Raw genomic sequence first — 16,053 nt, 5'->3', positions numbered from 1 at the left:
AATTAGCATGTAACAATCCATTACGAGTGTTTGTAATTTAAGTAAGAATAGGAGGAATAAGAAGTAACAGGAGCTATAATTAGTAAAAAGCAAATGATTAGTGAGGGTTGCTGCAGGGGCATAACCGGTGTGTTTTGAGGTGATGTTTAAAGAGAGGCAAGGAAGAAAGTAATGTTAGTTCATTGGGCAGTAGGTTCCATTTTTTCCCCACTGTGTTAGGAAAAAAGAGAGTTTCCAGCCAGGTTGTTAGACTTGCATATGCAAGTAAGCAGTTTCTTAGAAGAGTGCAGGGAATTCAGATTTTTGTAAGGGAGGATGAGATTGGAAAGTATAGGAGTGCTGTTGGGTTGGTAGAAGATCTTGTGGACAATGGTGAGTTGGGATACTATCAGTTGGTTTTGAAGTTCAAGCCAGCCTAGTTGCCTCAGAATTCAGACAGTGGTGGGTTCTAAAGGGATTGCCAGTGGCAAATCTGGCGATGTTATTATAGGAATTTGTTAGTTTGGTAAGATTATTTTTCTTTAGGTTAGTATATATGGGTGAGGCGTACAGAATCATTGAGATTAAGTGGGAGTGAGCAATTGTGGTTCTGGCTATAGGAGTTAGGAAAAGTTTGATCCTATATAAGGAGCCTATTTTTCTGTTGACAGTTTTGATAGTGTTATTTATACGGCTGTAAAAAGTAAGGTTATTGTCAATAGTTATTCCTAACAGTTTAGTGGTTGTAGAAGGAAGTATAATAGTGCCATTATTGGAAAAAACTGAGAAATCTATGGGTGAGGATTTGTTGGTGGGTGTAAAGAGAAGGAGCTTAGTTTTTTTTAGCATTGAGAAGGAGGCATCTATTTGTAAACCATGTTTCTACTATGTTAAATACATTCTGGGTTAGCGAATGTAGTTCTGAAGGGGAGTTTTCTGCGCATACTAGCGTAGAATCAACTGCGTATTGTATGCAGGTGGCTTGAGGGATTGCTATGTGGAGGTCATTGATAAATAGTGAAAAGAGAAGTGGTCCTAGAATAGAGCCTTGAGGGACTCCGAGGGTAACTGGCTGAAGGGATGATATGTTGTTTAGCCAGAGAACTGCTTGTTGCCTATTGCTAAGGTAGGACCTGAACCATTTAATAGTCTGACAGTCAAAGGAAAGGGATTCTAGAATGTTGTTGAGAAGGGCATGGTTGACCATGTCAAAAGCCTTTGAGAGGTCAATAAAGAGAGCAGATGAGAGGTTATCGTTATTGTGGTTTTTATTCATGGTATCTATAAAAGATAGTAGGGCAGTTGTGGTACTGTATGATGGTCTAAAGCCATGTTGGCAGTTTGCTATTATGTTATGTTGAGATAAATTATGTAGTAGTTGTCGGTGAATGCATTTTTCCATTATTTTAGCTAAAGGAGATAATAGAGCTATTGGCCTGTAGTTAGAGTAATCATTTGAATTGTCACCTTTATGAACGGGAATAATATGGGAGATTTTCCAAATATCTGGAATGGTTCCTTCCTTAATGGTTCTGTTAATGAGGATGGATACAGGGTATGCAATTAACTTATATGCTTTTTGCAAGTATTCTGATGGTATTTGGTCATCAGAAGGAGTACAAGGCTTAAGTTTTTGGATGAGTTTACAGATGAGAGTAGTAGAGACGGGTTGCAGTTTAAATGTTGGTAGAGAAGCTGATATGGTGGTGAGAAGGCTTGAGGTGTCTGGGATTAGTTGACTGGCTAGTGATTGAATGGTCTCTGTGAAGAAAGTATTAAAGATATTGACAGTTTGCAGGGGGGTATTAGGATCAGCCTCAAGAGGGGTAGGTGTGCGAGAGTGCCCTGGGGAAAGGAGTTTGTTTATACTGGACCAACATTTTTGGGGATTGTTCTGATGAGTTTGCTGTAGTTTACAGCAATAGTTCTTTTTATCTACAAGTATTGCCTTTTTTGTACTATTTCTCAATTGCCTAAAGTTTTGTTGATCAGAGATATTTTTGTTAGCCCTTCACTTAGCCCAAGATTTGTTCCTCAGTAAAATTTTCTGTCTGGTTTCTTTAGAAAGCCAGGGGGCTGGTTTGGATTTCATTCGGATGGACCGTTTAGGTGCATGCTTATCAAGGATGGATAAAAAAGTAGAGTTTAGATATTTTATTGCCTCTTCAAGTGGTAAAGTTTTTAAAGGGTTCCAGTTACAGGTACTAAGTTCATTTTGGAATGATTCTGGGCTAAAGTGTTTATTGGACCGTGCAATTCTAAAAATGGAGGGTTTAGGCAGATCATGTTTTTGTCTTATGATGTAGGTCAAAGTATGATCACTTAAATCATCTGAGAGAGTTGCCTACCTTATAAGCTTGCTTCTGTCTCTTTATAAGTTTCCAGTCTAAGGTACTCTTTTTTTTTTTTTTTTTTTTTTTTTTTTTTTTTTTTTTTTTTTTGGTTTGTTGATTCTGGTTGTGGAGGTGGTAGTTTGACTAAAGCCATGGAGGTTAATGTGAGAGATGGGGTTATCTGCATTGACACTTTTCCAGTCAGTATTAAAATCACCTAGTATTAATGTTTCTTGGGGGTAAGTTGAGGATACCCAGTTTAATATAGCTTTGATTGTGCTGATATTATTACCGGGTGGTAGCTAGATACAGATGATGTATAAAGCTTTGTTTGGGTTGATTTGGAGTTTGGTGACAAGGACTTCTGCATTACTATCCTGAGGAAGGTTGCATGGTAGTGTGGAGATGTGAAATCCATCTTTGAATAGAACTGCTACACCCCCTCCCTTACATTTTATCCGGTCTTGTCTAACTATATCCTTGGTGGTATACTCCTTGAAAAGGTGTTGTACAGTCTCAAACCTCTCCATCTGAATTCATATATTATAGGAATTAGAATGTATATGTTAGGTTTGAACTAAAAATCCCATGTTAAGAATATATTTTAATTATCACACCATAGAGTGGTGGTGGTAGGTGTCGGGGAACAGTGCTGTATATCATGTTCACCCAGGCAAGTTAAGGTAGTAGCTAAATTCAGAAAATACATTTAAGAGTGGGAAGACAGACAAGTTTTCCTGTAAACTTAATGTGTATGACCCTTTTGTTGTTAAACTTGGAAACTGCAGGTTGTCAAAAAAGATATTGTGAAATAGGATCAACATCATTTCATTAAAGGTGTCTCTGAAAGAGCAAACCATCCCTTTTTACAAGTCTAGACCTCCCCCACATTGTATTCTATGCGATTAAGACAACTACTCAATATAACCCTCAAACTGTATGACAAGCAGCATAAAAGTATATTGTTTAGTCAAGGTTTCCCTTCAGAGGCTAGATCTTGTGCATCAGAGGTTACACAACAACAATACTTGAGAGAGTGCAGTGTTTACCTGTTCAGCCTCTGCTGCATATTAAGCACAGCTAGCCTATTGCATTAGACAGCATTGTCACTTAAACAGCATGTTGACAACTATCTATCACAGTTTTCCAGTGGCGGCCTGATTGAGAGCCCACTGTGATTAGTACCCTGGGCAGTATGCATTATTGTGTACTGTCTAAGCAATGACTTATTTTCCTCCATTCTTGCATACTTCTGTCTTGCAGCAGTACTGAAAAAAGATAACCACTTTGTAGAGCAGGCTGCTTATGTGTTGTACCCTCAGTCCTTTGTGAACAAGCTTACTGTTTGTCCACTCATACCTGGCAGTATATTACACCCTTTTTGCTCTTTTATGTACTTTCATTGATCAGACCGCTTTCACTGAGCTACACTGACTGGATGCCATTGAATTGTTTTATGTCGGGAACCACTTCAGTTGCTAAATCTCATCACCATTAAATGTTATCAATTCACACCATCTGCTCTCAGAGAAAACCTGTGAGGGGCAGAGTTTGTAAACAGGACTCTTCTATATATTCCTCCTCCTTCCCCAACTTTGGAAACAATACATGGGGGCATTGCTTTGTGCTTGAATAAGGGCAGCAAGGACAACCTAGTAGCTAGGCTGCTGATATGACTCTCGTAATCTGGCCCATCATTTGAAGCTGAAGGATATTCATATGGCCCAGCATTACAGTATGGCATCACTCCTCTGGAATTTGGTACAAGCCAAGGTAAATGTTTGCAGTGTATTTCAGGCTAACTTTTCAGTTGTGTTATTTATTGAGAAGTATAGCAATCTTAAGACTTGGTTGTTTTTTTGATAATGTGTACCCTAAGTTACAAAAGAAAGTATTTATGTCCATTGGGCTATTGAATGGCCATTATACGTTTCCGTCCAGAAGGTTTAATTCATTGTTGCACCATGTAATCATGTCTCAAGAAATAATTCAATATAGAGAATATTTAGTCTCAGATACTAAGCTTCCAAAATAATAACCTAGCCTTTAGTATGCTAAAGGCAGACTATAAGCTACTACTTAACTTTGGTACTGCACAATGTCTCCTCATAAAAACTACAAGTCATTTTATTTGGCATTCCTCAAGGGTGTTAATACTATGTATTTTTTCAAATATACTTTGTTTCACTTTGTGAATTCCAAAAATATATGGTGTATTTCATTTTAATATACATGTATAGGTTTAAGGCATCTGATCAAATGACCGGCAATGTCAAAACCATTTCGTTGACTCAGATGATCAACAGGTTTGCGAGACTGACCACTCATTTTTCCCCCTAGGACTGTGTGATCTCAGAGTTGGCATATAATTAGCATGGTGAATGGGGGAAGGCTTATATTTCATTTAGTCTGCTTTGGGGTAGTCCCTGGAGCTTGTGCACACATTAGGAACCATATATAATAGTACATGTGTGCACGCATGCGTGTGCATGCATTAATATGGGTACACTGGATTACTTGATCCATGATGATTTGCTGAACCACGGCTCACAGAAAATACTACAGTGAATCATGACCCAGTGAATGGCTGAAAGCGAGACAGTGGAGGACCCTGCTCCCTTTTTGGAGCTTTCTTAAAGTGCAGTTTAGAAGAGGAGTTGTAAATTGCAGAATTTGTGCCCCCTGCAGGGAGCCATATTAAAGTCCATATTTGATGTTTGCTGTATTGGGATTTGGTGCATTGTTGTCTTCGAACCTTGGTTCACTGAATCACAGCTAAGCTGCTTCATGTACATCTTTGTGTGTCTGCATTATGTGTATATTGTACATATGTATGTGGATATATATATATATATATATATATATATATATATATATATATATATATAAATCTATACACACACAGCACGGGTATACATCCCCTCTCAGTACAGTAAGCATATCCTTATGTTTTGGGTAATGCTGGGGTGTTAACAGTTTACTCTCAAAGTGCAAAAATAATCACTTAGGTAAGGTTAGAATCCTGTAACTATCTTGTGTATGTGCATTTGTGCATATATGTGTGTACACATGAGTATGTATATATATATATATATATATATATATATATATATATATATATATATATATATATAGATAGACTGACATCCCATTCAGGATCAAACTTCTGCTTTTTACCTGCTGAATTCCAAGACAGACTGGTTCCATTCTGGACACAAGGACAAAGCAGATATTGGAAAATGAATGAACAAGTTAATAAATAGTGTCTGTCTTATAGGAACCAGAGTAGCAATATAACAGCTGTGTTCCTATAACTTGATCTGGACTCCTCTTTTATCAGTGCTATTCGTTTGAGCCAAGGTAATCAAGTTTCATATGTGGTAAGCTCTGGGTATGGAGATTGTTTTCGCTGTCATAATTTTTTCATTCTGTGAATGCACACTTACGTAAAATAAATGAACTTCAACTAAACCAAGTTGCGTGTATACAAGTCATGTACTTTTCAAAATCAGAAAATAGGTCGGAAAGGATTTTATAGGGCGTCAAGTCATAAAGGCAACTTGTGCTGATCTAAATAGCAAGCTACATGCTTAAAAGAATTTTGTATACTAAGACTGAGCAGCTTATTGCAAAACCACTTACCAGTTGTGTGCGTTAGTACAGATTACTGATTTTTATCTGCATACAGCATATACTTCAGTTAAGTGTGCATCAATTTTCTAAGGCAATAATTCTGAACTGTAACTAAAGGAACACATTATTGGTTAAATATTATAACAATCAATATACAATTATGTTCTGTATTGTAAAAAATATTTACTAATCAAAGCAGTTTTTAATCAATATGTAGTGTGTCTGTTCAGTAGCTATTAAAGGAAAGGAACATGAGTTTGCAGTTTTTGTAACATTGTAAGGAATAATATTAATATGGAGGAAAGAATTGAATTAAAATGCAAAAGTTTAATGGCTGAATGTGAAATGAAGCACAAAGTTAATACTGGTAACACAACAAGTTATAAACATTTTTGTGTAGTACTAAATATGAATGGACTTGGAGGTGGTGTAAATGCATTTATGTCTGTTTAAATAATGGAAGGGCAATATTTCCAACAAGAAAAAGTATTGCGTATGCAAAATTTGCATATTTTAAGTGAATATGAAAATGTGTGCAGTGCTTTATCTGATTCTGTGGCAACTTGAACATAAAGGAATAGTAAGTGTCTCATATTGGTAAGGCATATGGACTGCATACATATGCTGGTGTAAAAATAATTGTTTTGAAACTGGTGCTTTCAATTATGCTTGAATAATGGTTTAAGCATGACGAGAAGCTTGGAAGAGAAACTGGCTGGATGTGTATGTATCTTTAAAATAGATGTAGCATGTGAGGCATTAATGCCTTTTATGCTGTTATAGAAAAATGAACATTTTGTATTGAATAAATGGAGCTACATGCATAAAAAAATAATGGTACTATATTAAGATACTTTAAATGGCAATGAAGAATACATTTAATGAAGTATGCTTACTGGCGGAACTAATTGAGTGCTTACCAAAGTCATAAGAAAACTAAGTTTTATAAAACAAGGGCTCAACTTGAACCAACTATTAACCCAAAAATTCTGTAAAGCTAGGGTTGTATCCTTTAATTCCTAAAATAAAAAGTGGACAAAGCCATTCAAAAACCACAGGCATGTTTTCAATGGTAAAGTCAGTAAATGATTATTCATTCTGCTTCTAATGGTGAACAACTTTTCATAATAACTGCTAATCCAGAACTAAAGGCAATAAAAGGTGGATTTTGGCATGCATGATGACACAAAAAGCCCTTTGTCATTGAGGGGGTTTGTACCAGAGCTGTGAGATAAGGTGAAGGACTGTCTAGTGTCTGTTTAAACCTGGTTTAGGAGAGGATCACCACATTTTGGTTGCAGTGACTGCAGCTTGCCCTTACATCCTAACTTAGTGCCGATTGGAGTCTGAATTTGCCCATCACTCTTTATTTCCCCATGCTTTTCTCGACCCCATTTTGTTGGAATATATGAGTGGCTGCAGAAGCTGTACTCTTGGGGGTTCAAGTGTCAAGTGGTTTTGGCATGGACAAGGTCACTGGAGTGAGTGGACTTTTATGCTACCAGGTGGAAAAAGCAGTGTTGCACGTTGATGGGATCTGTTGTCACTGAATGATTTTGTATAGTAGCCATATATGGTTGTATTCAATAAAGAAGGTTGCAATGGCAAACTGTATGGTTACTTGTGTTTTTTAAGGGGATCTGGTAGAAATTTATATGAAAATGTTAAAAAAAAAAAAAAAAAAAAAAAAAAGTTTCTTTGCATATTGCTTTTTTCAGGATAATGGGCTAAATTATTTTTCTTTTTTTTTTTTTTAAATTCTTTGCACTTTGGATCATCTGTGTGGTTTAAGGCCATGTTCAGTGGTAGTCTGGGGAGATATGATCTAAAAAATGTTAACATTAATAGCGTGCAGACAAAACAAGTGAATTATACATCATTATATAAGGTAGTACTATATACTTGTAACCATTTCAGTAACAGAAAACAAATCATTAAATACAGCTTACAAATGAGTAGAGACACACCATTAGGATAAAATACACGCTAATATAAGGTGAGTAAAAGAGGCAGCATAGTAGTAAGACCTTTTGTCATAAAACATGAATACCCAAGTGTAGAATGTAAACTTAAGTGCAACATGTTGAAATACAAAACTATCCATCACACCTAGAAATGCAGCAACTATTTATGAGAGGCAATGAGGGTTTAAAAACAGTGCACTGCAGGGCTTGTATTTTGAGTAAAGATAATAGAAATTAAGCCTAGTAGACCATCTCCCAATTTTTCTTGACTTAAGGTTAATTGTTGCTTCTTTTTATATCCTTGTGAAGACTGTTTGATACCACCAACATAATTAGAGAAAGGTGTATCAACATATTAACTGCAACTTAGTTATTTTAATGGCTCAAAGGAGCACTCGTAGAAGTGGAATGGCAAACCTGGATGGAATGTTGTACATATAGCTTAGCAGGTAGAGACAGAGAAGAGAAAACTGAGCAGGAGATAGGTTCAGTTTTTAGGTAATTATACCTAGTTTAAAACACTGTGCAGGATACAGTGATGGGAACTGGACAGGGGCTAAGACAGAAGTGTTTGCAAGTGTGCCAGATTTCCTATTTGAAATATTGCCTGAAGAAGGCCTCATAAGTAGGACTACACCACAGAAAACTCTTGGAATCGAAATAAATATTTGCTTTAAGAACTAGGAAAAGGCAGTTCTTGAGTCTAGAAATAAATCCCGTTAATTGATTGCCCTTTTCTACATTATAATCATTGAGCTTAGCTAATGCTGTGGACTGCAACTAGTAGATGTGTGTGTGTGTGTGTGTTATAACAACAGATGAGGAACAATTTGCTTTTGTTGGCTTTTAACAAGGCACAGAAGTCCTTAAACCAGAATTCAAATTTAGAAAAGCCTTCACGAAGCATGGCCTGATGTATGTAAAGAGATGTGTTTCTGTATAGTAGTAGTGTATCTTCAATGTCCTGCATCACTCTGGGCATAAGGGGTTAACATATTAGCTAAGTTTTTAAAGCAGTGTCTATGCCAGTTATTTGCAGGGAACAGGATCAAGTATCCAAGTGATTCCTGATGCAATGCTAGTAAAATTTTACTCCTGATGAAAGTGAGAATAACAGAGTGCTTAAATAATTTAAGGTCAACAGGTTAAGAAACATTGAACTTGGAACAGAGATGAATGTACATTTTTGTGGATTGTGGGCATGCAAATGACAAAAACAGACATAGCCAGTCAAATGAGAGCATTGGATATATGTTAGAGACGTATGCACCTTGGAATATAATCCCAGCTAGGAAAATAAACAACTAATGTAAGTTTCTGTTACTACTCTTGATAATACTGTATGCATTAAAGATGTTAACTTAGGAAACGCATACCATAACCATGAACAGGGGATTGTAATCTCACCTTCACAGTGAAAAGAATAAATCATACAAGGTGCTTACCCTGTTCTAACTAGCTTTGCCTCTTAGGTTGGCGCATACTACCATCAAGAAACTTGCAAGGTCTTAATGCATGAAGTCCACAAAATTAAGGAAAGATGTGAAGCAATTGATTCAGTGCTATGGAATGTGAGTGCCTGCCTTGTATTCAAACATTAAATATTTACTACTGTCTGAGAGCTAAATACTGTGTGAAGACCAACTTTTTTCCCCACAAGATTAAGAATGCAGCATTTTGGAAATGCTTCCTTTCCCTTGGACACTGTAACCTCAGAGTTTGTATATATAAGTAGTGGGTGTACAGGTGCCATGGCCCTCACACTGGGGGTTGGGGTGGGCAAAGAGGAGTTTCTTCCCTACAAAATGTTTTTTTCTTTTTTTTTTTCCTTAAATGCTATATGCATTTGAATGGTTTCACTCTTGCAAGTGTTTTAATTTTCCATTATAACAGAATCCAACAGTTGTCATGAAGTCATTGATTAAAGCTGGATTTCCTGTCCATATCAACAGGCACATGCTTAACTGGGGAGTGCAAAGGCACAATTTTATTCAATGGAAGAAGGTAATGCTAATTACTGATAACACATCTTGCAAGTTACTGCAGTTGATCTTAATGAAGAATAGGGTGTCACTGCTGACTCAAAAGAGGTTACAGTGCTCAAAGTTCTTAGAAGAGGGGGGGAGCAGTTACTTGTTTAGAAGGAAGTGGAACAAGATGGCAATGTTAACTGACTGCCATATGAATATCCTGAACAAATGACGAGAATCAGTCCAGCTACTGTGCGCGCACACACGTGTATTGTACAGTTACACATCACAAATGGGGCACTATCAAGGGAAACAGGAATGGCCCAGTACTCTTTCAGGTGCTTGATTTGATTATAAAAGTGTGCTCTATCCCTAATAATTTCCATGAAATTGATTTTTTCCTGCGAAGACCAGCTGCCCACATATCAAAGAATCTTATGTGATTTTAGAATTGCTATCTAGGCCAAAGTTATATGACTGAGTGTTGGAGATTGTGAGATGCAGCAGTGGTATGCTCGTACATGTACACAAAAATTAAGGTGTGGCCCAAGTCTGACATGGATGTTAAATACCCCTAAATGTACATTGATTTATTATAGGTCAGCATATGGCAAATCTTTTGATGCTACAAAGACTCGGTACATAGCATAGTACAGATGGCTGATTGCCATAACCCTCAACTGTCCTTGATTTCATAGAATGGTCCTGATTTTTAACTCATAGTTTTGGTCTGATCCTTAACTTATTTTCTGGCAAAATATTGAAGACTGCAGTCACTAAGTTGCAGACATTTCAGATTCACACTTTGTGTCCTTAAGAAAATGCATGTTAATGCAAAACTTGTCACTGTGGCAAACCTGTATATAACAGCAATAATTAAAATCTGTCCTCCACAGTTTTTTGGGCCTCCCCTCTGCCCTTGGCTTTTTAGTTTTGTCCCTAAATTCTGATTAGTAAACTGAGAAGTATGTTCTTAACATTGTACAGATCCTACAAGACTGAGGGTTAAAAGGCAAGAGAAGACCAGTAAATTTCAATGTAGCATTAAGGAAAAAAAAACAGTGAGGCAAATGTATATAATACCACAGATGAAACCTTGGCAGTCCAGTATATATGTAAAGTCTGTATATTGGGCTAAAAATAGCAGAGTAGTGAAGTTGACCACCCAGCAGAATAGAAATTATAAAAACTACAAAAATATTTATCCCTGCTGTGAGAAAAGGGGCAGCATTCCTTGAGTCTCGCATAAATTTACAATTTATTTTTGGTGGTTGGAGCAGCACTGCATGGAGTTTATTTCTAGTCAACCAATTGAGATCAGTTGATGTGTGTTGGGCTGACACATTTGACAGCACAGTTTTGAGTAGGTTATCTCTTTGCTTTTCATAAGATTTCAGGAGACCTGAATGGCAACAACTAAAGTTAACTCCGGGTAAGATGCCACATCACACACACACTTATGAATCATTTACAGCCAAGAGCAATGAAAGAACTTTCTGGAGTGACCAAGACAGAGTATAAACATTAAAAGACGCATTAGCCAATGGAACAAATAGATTTGCTAATTTTGACAAAAATTGACTAGGTTACTGTTTCGTCTACTTTTTAGCTTTTAGAGGAAGTCTAGATCATATTTTCTATTAATAATTCTTAAGCTTCTTCCACTTTCTAAAAAGAAATTGCATTCATTATTGAAACCATTTCTTGTAAGATCATTGAAACCGCAAATAGTCACAAAGTGACATGCACGTTCCAAATATCGCATGCTGTGTGACTCGTTTCAGCTTTGGGTTTCCATAGAATGCACATCTGAGATGCTGGGGTGCAAATTAATGTCTTGTTCTGTGAAGTGCTTGCAGACACTCTGAGGTGTCGCACAGTTAGGTGTTAAGGTAAGATCTCAGTTAGTGTAAAATAGGAACTGGCAGCTGTTCAATTAATGCCTGATGCTACTGTCTCAGAGGAAGCATTGGCACTTTCACGGTTTTACAATGCTCTTGAAATGCCATTGCACATTTTGTTTCTTTAAAGACTGCAGTACATACTTTGCTTCACCACATACTGACTTCTCTGCATGTGCTTTCAAAATGCTATAGTCCCTGTAGCAGAAGAGAGATTTTCAAACAGTGTAGCTTTCAGATTAACTTACTTTATAAATATTTCCAGCTGTGATAACCTCTTTTAGTAATTCACTATGACATCCTTTTTCTTGTAATATATTTGCACTATATGTCTAGTACTGCTGTATCTTGGATAAAACCCTCTTCAAAAATTCTACAGTACTGCATGCAAATAGTCTGCTGTTTTGCCTAAATTTTCTTTGTTTTGCTGGCACATATTCCATTTTTTCAATTGGACATAACTTCAGAGACTGTAAGAACATTAGCTAGGCCCAGCTGCAGGAAGTACACACAGTTAAGGTTCGGGAGTATCGTGCATGACTGTGTAACACATCAAATGTTAGCATGTACGTGTACATGGATGCACACACTGTTTTAAGCATGCTATTGCGTGTTAACAGTAAATGTGACTCACTGCACTACACAGTCTGTTACATAAAGTATTATCCAATTTCATAGTAGAGGTGAAGGATGGAAATAAAAGTGCATGGACTTTGGTATTACTAATACATACTGTATATGAGGAATTAAAGCCATAAAATGCTTTTTGATGAGTAAGAAAATGCTGAACCCAAAATATCTTCTAAAAGTATGCATATATTACATATGTACACTGTCAGAACACAGCCAGTCAGCCCCACATGACGTAGGTAAATAGTTCAATATGCTTTTCCAGTGTTCCCATAAGAATGTTTACTGATGTATGCAGTGATTTATAGTGATCATCTTAAAGGTTGTATGCAAACTACAAAAAATGCAAAATCCACATCAGCCCAGATACCAAGTTAGGAATCTGATCCAAATTTATTAAAACAAACCAAGGTTAAAATTCCAAAGTTGAGCACTTTTGTCCTGCTCTGGACTTCTTCAGAACATAAATAATCGTTCTAAAACTCCTTATATAGTACACATTTAATTAATTAATTAATTAATTAAACAATTAACTAATAAACAGGGTAACCCTAGTGTAATTTAAAGGGACTCTGAATAATTCACTATATCCACATTTACATTCAGAAAGTGAAGAAATGGAATGCACAAATGATTTAATAATAAAACAACATAAAACCAAAAATAAAAAAAAAGCTATTTAAAAATTATGTAAAAAAAGTGTTAATCAAAATGCCAATTTTACCTGTGCAAGAGTAACAAAATGTAACTTGAAAATTTTAAGCTAATAAGTAGGTAAAAAAAAGTTTTTGCAGTGGGCTCAGTTTGGCTGCTCTCATTCTTAATACAAGGTTAATAGACAGACAATCATTCAGATCTATACACAGAAAAAACTAAGAGGCACCAGAACACAGCAATTGGAAGAAAAAATTAATCTAAAAAGATAGGCGAGCGCTTTTGCAGCCAAAGCTGCTTCATCAGACAGTTACAAAACATCTTTACTCATTTAAACTAAGACCCATCCAATCACAAATCACAATCAGTTAAGTACAATCACATTTAAAGATGTATAGTAAAACTTATAAAATGCGCTACCTCACTAAAGGTCTACCGAAACGGCTTTGGCTGCAAAAGTGCTCGCCTATCTTTTTGGATTAAATTTCTGCTTCTAATTGCTGTGTTCTGGTGCCTGTTTTTGTTTTTTCTGTGTATGGTTACTTTATTGGAGGACCAGCTAGCTTACACCATATATATATATATATATATATATATATATATATATTTATTTTTTTTTTTCCTGAATCATTCAGATCTGTTTTTTGGGTAGCATCCAACCTAAGTTGCCAAAGGAGTTCTTTGTATTCCAGTTTATTTTCCCATGCCCCCCTCCCCCCGGTGTCCAGTGGAACTGTTTCTAATATCTCAAATCAAATTTCTGAAAACCTACACCGGTCATTGAGTGTCTTTATAAAGCATTGTTTGTTTGCTTTCCTTGTGTCATATAAATGCTCATCAATTCTCCTCGCCAATTTCCTTTTGGTCTTTCCTATAAACTGGCAGGTATTACAACTGAAAATAGGTACCAAGAAATGCTGCAGTTGGGATTACTGTTGGCTTATCATGGATTATAAGGAAATTACCCTAGGGTAATACCTGTGGAACAAAAATAACTTTCAAGAAAGGTGACTGTAATTCAGTAGGTCTGGTTTATATGCCACTGTGTAGCTATTGTCTTTCATTTTGCATATAAATGGTATGGTAGGAATATGGTAATTGTGAAACTGGAAATGTTTATCTGGCTAGATGTGTTGCATGTCAAGCATTTTATGTGGGTAAAATGAACCAGAGGTTAAAACATCGTATCTGCAATTACCTGTCTGAGATTAAAAGAAATAGTTACAAATGCCCTATATGAACACATTAGAGACAATGGTGCTGGACATAGTTTTACATTTTCAATTTTAAGAGTAGTTGACAATAATATATGTGGGGGTAATATTAATGATTTTACTGAAAAGGAAGAATTGAACTGGATTTTATGCTTAGGGGCACACATTTTGCCTGGTTTGAATGACTATGCAACTTTAAAGCCAAAAAGACAAACACAAACAAACCCAACTGTTATCATGTGACACACTTTGATATTATATAAATGGTGGATGGTATTATTTGTATTTCTTGTTTGTTATGCCTGAAGAAGCCTTGTTTAAGGCAAACGTTTTTACTAGCGGTTTTAAAAGTTGTTTGAGTCTAATAAATCTCTTCATTACCAGCTGCTCATGGTTCCAGTGACTTCTATTTTACTTATTTGAGTCGATGATAACCCCCAACTTGCAGTCATCTGAAAACTGTCAGCCATAAACCACCACTTGCTTCCATTTCAGAGAAACAGATGCCAAAAAAGAGCTAGCCCAGTACCAAACCCTGGGGAACTCCACTAGTGACTGGCCTATTGGAGGTGGCCTCCCCTGTTTTGACTTCCTGGGTCCTTTGATTGACACAGTTGGATGTCCAACGGGTGATATAAGGGTTTATACCTGAATTAGTGAACTTGTCTATAATGCCTGAGTTGGGGTCTTTTATCAAAAGCCTTATCCAGGTCGAGGTAAGCTGTGTGTGCACAATCGTACCTTAGTCCAATGCAGATTTAATAGGCATAACCTTCCTTTAGCAAAGCTGAACTGTGATGGGTCAAAGATTTGCAGATTACCTATGTCCTCATTTATCGTGTCCTTGATCCTTTCCATGGCCGTACATATGAGGCTGGTAAGACTTACTGGCCTGTAGTTATGCTTCTCAGTAATTGGACCTCCTCTTCTCAGCCCTACTCCAATTACCATCATTTGTCTCTACTGCCCATTTTCCCTAAGCATGATTTACCCACAAAATAGCATTTACAGTGAACTAGTAGTTCAATGGATTTCACAAAGTACAGTGGTGAATCCAGATTTAGTTGATTTATACAATTTTTCTGTGACAGTGTAATGGGATAATGTTTGAAAAAAGTGTGGATACATATAACAACAATTCCTGTAAAAACTCCAGTGACAGCCCACAGTGGTAGAAATAATGATATCTCTGATAATGACTGCAATCAGGGCTTATACAATTGTGCAAACACTGTTTGTCATTGTGCTTGTGCCTGAATAACATTTAGTTTGCACTAGAATTCTGAAAGATCCTGTGAATTAAAATCATGCTTCATATTATCACCACTAAAATATGCATTTGTTTGATCAAAACTGATAATTATACTTTTTTTCTCTGCACAAGAAGAAAGTGTACCTGGTTTCATGTTTTAAATCTGTGTTAATCTGGTGCATTGATTGCATTAAATGGAGAAAGAAAAGCACAGAAATATGCACCTCAGATGAGGGTGCAGTAACAATACAATATCATGGTGTACCTCTTAGTTCCCCAAGATCGAACGTTTTCCCTAGCTGTTCTATTAAATCGGCCCTGGCTGAATTCTTCTTGTGCTTTTTTCCATCATAATGTTGTTGTGCCATCATGGGATTGTTGAACCAGGCATTGCATAGCTGACAGTATTTGTCCGAGTCTCTCCTCTGTCGCATGGACGAGATAACTTGCGTCGTTTCAGTAGGTGTTCTCTTCAGACCGTTTGGAGAAGATTCTGAAAAACATTTGTATTTTAAATGTTTTG

The 16,053-nt window shown here is 36.6% G+C and overlaps 1 protein-coding gene across 2 annotated transcripts in view; it reads right to left on the bottom strand.

Annotated features, from left to right (window-relative positions):
• The window catches only part of ZMAT4 (zinc finger matrin-type 4), a 2,083,697-nt gene that overhangs the window by 761,713 nt on the left and 1,305,931 nt on the right, over positions 1 to 16,053 (bottom strand). For both annotated transcript variants that reach the window (XM_044083036.1, XM_044083037.1), the window contains one exon: positions 15,796 to 16,023. In XM_044083036.1, coding sequence (XP_043938971.1) covers positions 15,796 to 16,023 — 228 coding nt within the window. The remainder of the gene's footprint in view (positions 1 to 15,795; positions 16,024 to 16,053) is intronic.

This window comes from Protopterus annectens, chromosome 9.part0 (assembly GCF_019279795.1).
Source record: "Protopterus annectens isolate FY-2018-M chromosome 9.part0, PAN1.0, whole genome shotgun sequence".
Classification (NCBI taxonomy): domain Eukaryota; kingdom Metazoa; phylum Chordata; order Ceratodontiformes; family Protopteridae; genus Protopterus; species Protopterus annectens.
This window is presented reverse-complemented; position numbering and strand designations above follow the sequence as displayed.